General features: G+C 47.2%; 1 protein-coding gene across 1 annotated transcript in view; it reads right to left on the bottom strand.

Moving 5' to 3' along the window:
• The window catches only part of LOC126295063 (forkhead box protein D1-like), a 443,237-nt gene that overhangs the window by 274,729 nt on the left and 156,372 nt on the right, over nt 1–12,136 (bottom strand). Inside the window, exon 3 of the mRNA XM_049987310.1 lies at nt 6,262–6,343. Within this exon, the coding sequence (XP_049843267.1) occupies nt 6,262–6,343 (82 nt within the window). The remainder of the gene's footprint in view (nt 1–6,261; nt 6,344–12,136) is intronic.

Genomic DNA, 12,136 nt, shown 5'->3' with positions numbered 1-12,136 from the left:
GCTGCACACGCCACACACCATTAACGAACCTCCGCCAGCTTTAACAGTCCCCTGATGATATACAAAGTCCGTTGATTCACGAGGTTCTCTCCATACGCGTACACGTGCATCCGCTCGATACAATTTGAAACGAGACATGTCCGACCAGGCAACATGTTTACAGCCATCAACAGTCCAATGTCGGTGTTGACGGGCCCAGGCGAGGCGTAAAGCTTCGTGTCGTGCAGTCATCAAGGGTACACGAGTGGATCTTCTGCTCCGAAAGCCCACATCGATGATGTCTCGTTGAATGGTTCGCACGCTGACACTTGCTGATGGCCCAGCACTGAAATCTGCAGCAATCTGCGGAAGGGCTGCACTTCTGTCACGCTGAACGATTCTCTTCAGTCGTCGTCGGTCGTGTTCTTGCAGGATCTTTTTCCGGCCGCAGCGATGTCGCAGATTTGATGGTTTACCGGATTCCCGATATGCCGGGTACACTCGTGAAATGGTCGTACGGGAAAATCCCCACTTCATCGCTACCTCTCTGTGTCCCATCCCTCGTGCACCGACTATAACACCATGTTCCAAGTCACTTAAATCTTCATAACCTGCCATTGTTGCATCAGTAGCCGATCTAACGACTGCGCCAGACACTTGTTGTCTTATATAGGCGTTGCCGACCGCAGCGCCGTATTCTGCCTGTTTACATACCTCTGTATGTCAACACGCATGGCTATAGCAGTCACTTTGGAGCTTCAGTATATTACGACAGCTGTTTCGGAAGATTCCTATTTTCAAGCACCTGCATATACAACGTTTGAAAATGACAAAGTGCTATAGTTGTGTTGTTATTTCACATTTAATTTTTTTTTAGAAGCGAATTTTTTGTGAAGTATTGAGGTATAACTAAAATTTTCATTGACACGAATTACCGAAACTACTATGTTGTAATTAATTTTTATGTTTCTAAATTATGTAACTAAGAGGGAGACTTACGTTTACGTTCTTCTGGCGTGTATAATCTGGTGTGGTTGAAGGTGGCGGGCATTTTTAATATAATATTGTAAATATTTCCTGTAATTTTTGACAGTTGACACCGCAGATGTTTTATATTTACATAGCCTGTGTATGTGAACTGTCAAAAAATTGCAGGGGATATTCACAATATTATATCAAAATATTGCGCGACACACTATGGAACAGCTGGAAATAATGTGAAGAGACGCCAGATACAGTCAGACCAGATGTTACATACACCTCAGGAGAACGCAAGTCTCCTACTTAGTTGCATAATTTAGAAATATAAAAAATTAATTTCAAAACAGCGGTTTGTGTAATTCCCGATAATGAAAATTATGACTGCAATTTCAGATATTCCCGAATAGTTCACGAAATTCTCCACTTTAATTCTTACGTCCCTATAGAATTCACAGCACATTGTAATTTTCAAATTTGGCAAACACAGGTACCTTAAAATGGAAATGTTCGGAAACAGGTGCCGTAATAATCCATAAATGTTTTAGGCAGTGATACTGGAACGTTACTTACAATGGTCTGTAAGATCATCATCATCTTCATCATCATCTTCATCGTCATCGTCGTCGTCATTCAATGCAGCAATAAAGGTTCTTCACCACCATGCATTCAGTCTAGAGAGGACGCAAAGCAGTACTCATAAGTGCGGTCATAGCGCCAAGGTGTTTTTTAAATTTGACTCCATTTTGGAATCACTGAAATAACATCAGACACCCTGTAAACCCACGTAGTTTGATTTCGTTTGCCCCCTCCCTTTCTCCGCGTTTCTTTTTTTTCGGTCATGCAGTGCAGCAATAAAGATTTCTCACCACACTTTTTTATTTTAAAGTCCTGGAAGTAATTTAAATGAAAAGAGGAGTTAATGATTTCATTACGTATGAAAAAACACACGCCACTGTAGCAACATTCTACACGAATATCGTGTCTTTTTTATGCATAATGTATATTGCACCAACTCTCAACTAACACATTATATTTCATTTTTTGATACTGTCTAAGCAATACGTAACATGTAATCCTTATATTGCAGGATTCGTCGAAATTTTATCAAACACGTCTCACATAAAACTTTATTATTCAATATTTAGTTATGAATCTTCGAATTGTAACAGGGTATTTAGCTCTACTAAAAACATTTTATTTAAAAATATAATAAAGTTACGGTAACTATAAAGTCTGTATTGGTAAACTTTCTTTGCAGGAGATAGTTACTTATAAGAGACTTGACATAATACAACTGAAACTTCCTTTCCTGCAAAATTACAATAACATTGTGATTCTTGAGTTTGTCCCGGCGTATTTGATAATCAAAATATCCACGGGTGTACTGCCGGTCTATAGTGTCCAACGGGCACAATATTTCGGCGATCAAACATGTCGCCATCATCAGGTGGTAGCGAATTTGTACATGGAGAACTTCGAGGAGGAAGCCCTGTCGTCATCCGAATGGAAACCTACTTGCTTTTTCCGTTACGTGGACGACACGTTCGTCATCTGGCCACATGGTATGGATAAACTCCTTGACTTCCTTACACATCTAAACTCCATACACCCCAACATCAAATTCACTATGGAGACTGAAACGGAGGGTAAATTACCTTTCCTTGACGTCTTGGTCAGGAGAGGGGCTGACGGCACCCTAGGTCATGGGGTGTATCGGAAGAAAACACACACTGACCTGTACTTGCACGCAGACAGCTGCCACCACCCTTCACAGAGGAATGGGGTACTTAAAACTCTAGTACATAGGGCGCGCACTATCTCTGACACAGAGAGTCTACCCCAGGAATTGGAACATCTGAGAACTGTATTTCGGAAAAAATGGGTACTCAGAGTGGCAGATCCAACGCGCTCTCCGCCCAACCACTGCATCACAACCTGTTGAGATGGATGAAGTCACGAGGGAGGAGGTAGGCACTGCATTTATTCCATACACAGGCGCACTCTCGGGGAAAATCGCCCGCATTCTGAAGGAACACCGGGTCGGAACTGTGTTTTGTCCTCCGAATAAAACTCGTGCACTGGTGGAGAGCGCCAAAGATGACCTCGGTTTGAGGAAGGCTGGCGTGTACCAGGTTCCGTGTCAATGTGGCAAGTCGTATATTGGTCAGACGACGCGTACCGTCGAGGATCGATGCCGTGAACACCAGAGGCACACTCGACTGATGTATCCGAGCAAGTCGGCGGTCGCTGAACATTGTTTGTCGGAAAATCACGCTATGGAGTATGACCGCACGAGGATTCTGGTACAGACGTCGAGATACTGGGACAGCGTTGTTAGAGAGGCCATCGAAATTCGCACCAATGACGACCTCATAAACCGTGACTGTGGCTATAATCTTAGCAAGGCTCGGGAACCAGCGATTGGGTTAATCGAGAGTAAATCGAGCAAACGCATAGCTGTGACGACCACGGCGGACAGAGCCATCACACCGACGTCATCTCAGACGCCGTCGCAATCTGTTCCACCGCGAGACCGTGGCGCGGGGCGCGGACGGCGGAGCGAGCGCGCCGCGGGCGGAGGGTATTTAAATCTGCGACCGAACCCAGTTCCCCCTGAGCAGCCATGGCGTACGGATCTCCGTGCCGGCGCGTTCACAGGAGCTCAGTCCGTCAGTTCACCTGATGATGGCGACATGTTTGATCGCCGAAATATTGTGCCCGTTGGACACTATAGACCGGCAGTACACCCGTGGATATTTTGATTACAATAACACTGTTTTTCTCCAAATACAACATGTTAAAAACGTTATTGATGACTAAAGCTTTTGGACTCTACAATCTTCTTTTGTAAAACAGAATAAGATTCCAACAACCAATACCATATTCTTTTAAGCCCAATTCTCAGCGTTCTAAAATACGAGTGTTGGGACTTAAGCAGTGGCCACTATTTATTTACAGCTCGTACAAAATAGATCCATGTTTCAAGCTTTTACTGACCTTCATGGTAGTCACCAGGGTTGTGTATAACCCGCTGCCTTCGATGTGGAAGTCGTAGGATGCTCTTAGCAGTGCCAGTTGTGTTGGCAGTTGGAGCGGCGCGGTCTGTTGCCCGACGAATTTGTAGCAGATCTGAAGCGAATGCCGTGAACTGTTTCCTTCAGTTTAGAAATCGAGTCGAACTCACGAGGGCTTAAGTCAGGGGAGTGCAGTAGGTGGTATAGCACTTAGCAGCCCCATGCGTCAAACAAATCAGTAACAGCTTGGACTGTACGTGCTTTGAGCACTGTCCTGCAAAATGATGGTCAGGTCCTGCAGAAAGTGTCATCACTTCTGTCTCTAAGCTGGTCGTAGGTTGTGCTCCAAAAAATGAACAGCACAGAGACAGAAGTGATGGCACTTTCTGCAGGACCTGGCCATCATATTGCAGGACAATGCTCAAAGCACGTGCAGTGCAAGCTGTTACTGATTTGTTTGACGCATGGGACTGCTAAGTGCTACACCACCTACTGTTAAACTCCCAACCCCATTATATACAGTATATACCCTTATCAGAACTAATGTTATTAAAATGTTTCTGTTTCGTGAAAATTCTCGCCGGAAATACCAGATCATGAAAATAGGCGTTGTGCGGCAATTGCAAATATACTGTGCGAGTCCGTCAGTGACTATTCCTGAAAGTGGCGAGATTGGAGTGAGCAAGAGGTCGGGACTTTGTACGGGCGCTGCAGTGGAGCGCCCCACAAGCCAAACCAAACCAAACATCATCATCTTCGTGATCCGCCAGTGACTAAATTACTGCTTGAAACGTAGTACGCCACTGGTCTCAAGACGTTTGTCATTTGTTTCACTTTCCTCCAGCACTTGTCCCGTGAACAGCTGACCCGGTGTTGACCAGCCAACCGTAACCGTAACCAATAGTTACCAACCGTGCACAGGCAAGGCCGACCACTCCAGCGAGCGGCCAAATGGCGTAAATTGCCCTGAAGATGACCCCATCGCGGGTTGGAACCGGTTGGCGGCGAAATAGATAATGCCACTGTGGCTGTCATTTTGAATAATTGATTATGAGTAAACTAATCGCTGTTTATCTCCATACAACTATGTTGTCTAAAAATTTACGACATAAAATCTAGCCATATGCGTCCCATTTGGATAATTCCCTCATTCTGCGCTTTTCCTCCTTTTTTCGCATTAGAGAGTATATCGTTTGTAATTATTTCTTGTTGTGGTCTTCAGTCCTGCGACTGGTTTGGTGCAGCTCTCCATGCTACTCTATCCTGTGCAAGCTGCTTCATCTCCCAGTACCTACTGCAGCCTACATCCTTCTTAATCGGGTTAGTGTATTCATCTCTTGGTCTCCCTCTACGATATTTACCCTCCACGCTGCCCTCCAATGCTAAATTGGTGAGCCCCTGATGCTTCAGAACGTGTCCTACCAACCGATCCCTTCTTCTAGTCAAGTTGTGCCACAAACTTCTCTTCTCCCCAATTCTATTCAATACCTCCTCATTAGTTATGTGATCTACCCATCTAATCTTCACCATTCTTCTGTCGCACCACATTTCGAAAGCTTCTATTCTCTTCTTGTCTAAACTATTTATCGTCCACGTTTGACTTCCATACATGGCTACACTCGATGCAAATACTTTGAGAAACGACTTCCTGACATTTAAATCTATACTCGATGTTAACAAATTTCTCTTCTTCAGAAACGCTTTCCATGCCATTGCCAGTCTACATTTTATATCCTCTCTACTTCGACCATCATCAGTTATTTTGCTCCCCAAATAGCAAAACTCCTTTACTACTTTAAGTGTCTCATTTCCTAATCTAACTCCCGCAACACCACGCGATCTAATTCGACCACATTCCATCATCCTCATTTCGCTTTTGTTGATGCTCATCTTATATATTATCCTTCTATTATTTCTCATTAATGACAATTTAGTACTGCAAGAATGGTGAATATTTAGATCTAAAATTCACTTTCTTTGATGTCTATCACTGACGCATACTGATTTGTATGGAATACTGGAATGTCTCTAGTACACATTAGGTGCTCTAAAACCGAAGATGTACGTCGTTTTTTGTCGTATGAATTTTTTCAAAGTGTATTGTATAAAAAGAAAATCAGTTGACGTAATTCGGTGATGGAGCATCAATAAAGATAAATCTATGTAAACAATATGCTTTGAATGTAGAGACAGGTGTAGTGTAGAGCAGGTGGTCGCTAGTAACGAGACGAGACAAGAGAGAGCGGAGTAATCGCGGGCGCCGCTGACGTGGAGGCACACGACTTACCGTGCACGTGCGAGGGCGGCTGGACGGCCGACACGTGCGGGAAGCCCGGCTCCTGCTTTATCTTCAGCGCGGCGTCCAGCTCCTGCAACACGAAAGCACAGCACATACGTACGGCACCTCCACACACTGCACAGTTAATGGCGGAATATGGTCAGAACAATAGTATACACTACATGTAAAATGAAGGTGGAGGGGGAGACAAAGCAAAGTGGTCCAAAAATGGCTCTGAGCACTATCGGAGATCATCAGTACACTACAACTTACACTACTGCCCATTAACATTGGTTCACCAAGAAGATGACGTGCTACACACGAGAAATTTAACCGACAGGAAGAAGATGCTTTGACATGCAAATGATTAGCTTTTCAGAGCATTCACACAAGGTTGGCGCCTGTGACGACGCCTAAAACGTGCTGACACGAGGAAAGTTTCCAACCGATTTCTCATACACAGTTTCCGACTTTGATAACGGTCGGATTGTAGCCTATCACGATTGCGGTTTATCGTATCGCGACATTGCTGCTCGCGTCGGTCGAGGTCCAATGGCTGTTACCAGGATATGGAATCTGTGGGTTCAGGAGGGTAATACGGAATGCCGTGCTGGATCCCAACGGCCTCGTATCACTAGCAGTCGACATGACAGCCATCTTATCCAAATGGTTGTAACGGATCGTGCAGCCACGTCTCGGTCCCTGAGTCAACAGATGGGGACGTTTGCAAGACAACAAACATCTGCACGAACAGTTCGACGACGTTTGCAGCAGCACGGACTATCAGCTCGGAGACCGTGGCTGCGGTTACCCTCGACGCTGCATCACAGACAGGAGCGCCTGCGATGGTGTACTCGACGACGAACCTAGGTGCACGAATGGCAAAACGTCATGTTTTGCATGAATCCAGGTTCTGTTCACAGCATCGTGAGGGTCGCATCCGTGTTTGGCGAAATCAGGGTAAACGCCATTGAACAGTGGACGTTTACATTTCAGATGCGTTACGACCCGTGGCTCTACCATTCATTCGATCCCTGCGCAACCCTACAATTCAGCAGGATAATCCACGACCGCATGTTGCAGGTCCTGTACGGGCCTTTCTGGATACAGAAAATGTTCGACTGCTGCCCTGGCCAACACATTCTCCAGACCTGTCACCAATTGAAAACGTCTGGTCAATGGTGGCCGAGCAACTGGCTCGTCACAATACGCCAGTCACTACTCTCGAAGAACTGTGGTATCGTGTTGAAGCTGCACGGGCAGCTGTACCTGTACACGCCGTCCGAGCTCTGTTTGACTCAATGCCCAGGCGTATCGAGGCCGTTATTATGGCCGGAGGTGGTTGTTCTGGGTACTGATTTCTCAGGATCTATGCACCCAAATTGCATGAAAATGTAATCACATGTCAGTTCTAGCATATTTGCCCAATGAATACCCGTTTATCATCTGCATTTCTTCTTGGTGTAGTAATATTAATGGCCAGTAGTGTATAACTACGCAAAGCTAACTAGCCTAAGGAGATCACAGACATCCACGTGCGATGCAGGATTCGAACCTCGGACCGTATCAGTCTTGCGGTTCCTGACTGACACGCCTAGAACAAACAGGTCGGCCACAGCGGCCGGCGAAGGAAAGTGATTACTGGCGTCAGCTGCATCGGAACACATAACGTGGAATCAGCAGCGATGAGTGAAACTGGGATTCGAACCCGGGATCTGCTGCTTACGAGGCGCACTCCATGGTCGACGCGCACCTCCGCCTAGTACCACCTACGCCTACTCTCCGTCCATTTCCTCCGAGCTGACTACCCGCGCGAACTTCGTCCTACTTCTGCACACACACTGAAGAAGGTGGTAGATCTCCTGGTCATCTAGGCGGACCAGTTATGTGATTGGGTGGTGTCTGTTCTTTTGCTTGCTTGCTAAGTGGCTGTCGTTCCCTGTACCTGGTACGGTCTCTAGCGAGTCTCTCCACTTCACTCCAGGTTTTCTCATCCTCTCTCGATCGTCCTTTTCCACGTCTCTTTGGGACGACCACGATTTCTACTCCTTGAGGGTTCCGATCCAACGTCACGCTTTCAACAGCCCCATCTGGTGTCCTCAGAGTGGGCCCCAATACAGTTCCATTTTCTTTCCTTCATATCTGCATATTGATTGGTTCCTGATTTGCCTCCCTCCAAAGATCTTCACTTGTGTTTACATCTGGCCATCTCACATTTAAAACACGCCAGAGAAAGCTGTTGATAATGACTTGGAGCTGGATTTTGGTGTGGTTAGTCACCTTCCAAGTTTCGCAGCCATACAACAGAACATCCTTCACATTGCCATTGAGAAGCCGGAGTTTGGTCTTCTTTGAAATGTTCCTATTTCTCCAGACAGGTTGAAAAATGGCTCTGAGCACTATGGGACTTGACATCTGAGGTCACCAGTCCCCTAGAACTTAGGACGACTTAAACCTAACTAACCTAAGGACATCACACACATCCATGCCCGAGGCAGGATTCGAACCTGCGACCGTAGCGGTCGCGCGGTTCCAGACTGTAGCGCCTAGAAGCGCTGGGCCACACCGGCCGGCGATCGGGTTGGGGATTTTCTGTGTCCGGAGACTGGGTGTTTGTGTTGTCCTCATTACTGCATCATGATTCGTGAAAGAGACAAGACCGGACTGTGTAAAGACTGGGGACTTTGTACGGGCGTTGATGATGGCGTAGTTGGGCACCCCACAAACCAAACATGACTTTATACCACACGGTGACGTCGTATTACATAGCCGTGTCTGGGTGCTTTCGGTAACGTGGTGTATAGTATTTATATGAATGCGTGGCGGCTGTTGTCAGAAAGAAGAAACAGTGCACGCAGTCTGTAGCTGTGATACATTGTATGAAAATTGAAGGTGGATGGGGGAGGGGGGGAGGGGAGAAAGGAAAGAAAAGGCATTGCTGACGTCAGTTAAGTCGGGACATTACACGGAATGAGCGGCGACGAGTGAAAATGTGTACCGGACTGGGATTCGAACCCGGCACCTCCTGCTTATTCGGCAGGTGGGTTAACCAGTGCGTCGCCCGCTACACAGGCTTTATCGCAGGAGCGCCGACAGGCTCAGCCTCACAGCCGACCCATATTTCCACTTGGTACAAGCAGTCTCTGACCACTTGCTGCTTGCTCGCTACTGTGCGATTTCTGCAGGAGGTTCGACCTACTTGAGCAAGCTGGATCCAGTTGCCATCTAGGCTAATCAGTTACACGGCTTCATTAATCAGTTTGCTCTACTTTCGTTTCTCCCCTCCTCTACCTTGCTCAAAAAATGTTCAAATGTGTGTGGAATCTTATGGGACTTAACTGCTAAGGTCATCAGTCTCTAAGTTTACACACTACTTAAGCTAAATTATCCTAAGGACAAACAGACACACACCCATGCCCGAGGCAGGACTCGAACCTCCGCCGGGACCAGCCGCACAGTGCATGACTTCAGCGGCTAAGACCGCTCGGCTAATCCCGCGCGGACTTCCTCCGCCTTCACTTTACACATAATCTTCCACAGCTGCGGGTTCCGCATGGTGTCTGTTCTTTTCGACATGTCCGAAAGAACAGATAAATGCTCGGCAAAAGCAAAGAAATGCGGATAAATGGGACAATCACAAGTAGGCTGTACCCTAGCCACCAGACCAGCAGCTGGGTACCCAGTATGAAAGGATGCGGCGAGTACTGGGTTGCCAGCTGACAGGCAGAGACAGCAGAATGGGTCAGTCAGGGGTTCTGACTAACTTCGAACACAGACTGTTTATTGGATGTCACCCGAGTGAGAAATGCGTCAAGCTGGCCAAGCCAGCTGCTTCTTGTGTGTTCATGGGGTGGAAACGCGACGGAACGACCGCAGCTATTGCGAAACCAAGCAGACCGGATGCAGTGGCGGACGGGGAATGTCAAGCACTGAGCAGGGCTGCAAAAAATTCTAAGCAGTCCGCAGCAAGAATCAGTGGTGAGTTCAAGAGTTACAGTATGTGAGCACAAGTATCCGAACATCTGGCTGAAAATAATTTACAACGTCGTGGCGCCCTCCATCGGTAATGCTGGAATTCAGCCTTGATGACAGCTTCCACTCTCGCAAGCGTACGTCCAGTCAGGTGCTGGAAGGTTTCGTGGCGAGTGGCAGCCCATTCTTCACGGAGTGCGGCACTGAGGAGAGGTATCGATGTCGGTCGGTGAGGCCCGGCACGAAGTCGGCGTTCCAAAACATCCCAGAGGTGTTCTGTAGGATTCAGGTCAGGACTCTGTGCAGGCCAGTCCGTTACAGGGGTGTTACTGTCGTGTAACCACTCCGCCACAGGCCGTGCTTTATGAACAGGTGCTCGATCGTGTTGAAAGATGCAATCGCCATCCCCCGAAATGCTGTTCAACAGTGGGAAGCAATAAGGTGCTTGAAACATCAATGTGGGCCTGTGCTGTGATAGCGCCAAGCAAAACAAGTGGTGCAAACCCCCTCCACGAAAAACACGACCACACCATAACACCACCGCCTCCGAATTTTACTGTCGGCACTACACACGCCGGCAGATGACGTTCACTGGGCATTCTCCATACCCACACCCTGCCGTCGGATCGCCACTTTGTGTACCGTGATTCGTCACTCCACACAACGTTTTTCCCACTGTTCAAACGTCCAATGTTTACGCTCGTCAGACCAAGAAAGGCGTCGTTTGGCATTTACCGGCGTGATCTGTGGCTTATGAGCAGCCGCTAGACCGTGAAATCCAAGTTTTCCCACCTCCCGCCTAACTGTCATAGTACTTGCAGTGTATCCTGATGCAGTTTGGAATTCCTGTGTGACGGTCTAGATAGACGTCTGCCTGTTACACATTACGACCCTCTTCAACTGTCGGCGGTCTCTGTCAGTCAGCAGACGGGGTCGGCCTGTACGCTTTCGTGCAGTACGTGTCCCTTGACGTTTCCACTTCACTATCGCTTCGGAAAGAGTGCACCTAGGGATGTTTGGCAGTGTGGAAACATCGCGTACAGACGTGTGACACAAGTGACACCCAAACACCTGACCTCGTTCGAAGTCCGTGAGTTCCGCGGAGCGCCCCATTCTGCTCTCTCACGATGTCTGATGACTACTGGAGTACCTGGCAGTCGGTGGCAGCACAATGCACCTAATATGAGAAACGTCTGGATCACACACAGTAGCTAGCTCAACGGAAAAAAGAACGGGGGACGGTGGTCGGGTAGCTCCCGATAAGAAACACGTTTCTGTAGTCACTGATGAGCGATGCTTCGTCTACATGTACGTGGATACTCTGCAAATCACATTCAAGTGCCCGGCACACAATTCATCGAACCACCTTCACAATAATTACCTATTACTGCGATCTCGAACAGTCTGCGGGAAAAGCGAACACCTGTATCTTTCCCTGCGAGCTCGGATTTCCCTTATTTAATTATGACGATCGTTTCTCCCTATGTAGGCCGGCGACAACATAATACTTCCGCATTCGGAGTAGAAACTTGTTGACTGAAGTGTCCCGCCACAAGGAAAAACGTCTTTGCTTTAATGATGTCCACCTCCAAATCCTGTATCATTTCAGTGACGCTCTCTCCCCTATTTCAGACAATACGAAACGTGCCGCTCTTCTCTGAACTCTCTTGATGTACTATGCTAATCCTGTCTGGTGAGCGTCCCACACCGCGCAGCAGTATTCTAAAAGAGGGCAGATAAGCGTAGTGTAGGCAGTCTCCTTAGTAGATCCGTTGCATCTTCTACGTGCTTTGCCCATAAATAGCAGACTTCAGTTTCCCTTCCCCAGAACAAATTCAAATGGTTCTGAGCACTATGGGACTTAACATCTGAGATCATCAGTCCCGTAGAACTTGGAACTACTTAAACGTAA

The sequence above is a fragment of the Schistocerca gregaria genome, chromosome 11, assembly GCF_023897955.1.
Source record: "Schistocerca gregaria isolate iqSchGreg1 chromosome 11, iqSchGreg1.2, whole genome shotgun sequence".
In the NCBI taxonomy this organism is placed as follows: Eukaryota; Metazoa; Arthropoda; class Insecta; order Orthoptera; family Acrididae; genus Schistocerca; species Schistocerca gregaria.
The sequence above is the reverse complement of the archived record's forward strand: the minus strand, read 5'-3'. Positions and strand labels throughout refer to the sequence as shown.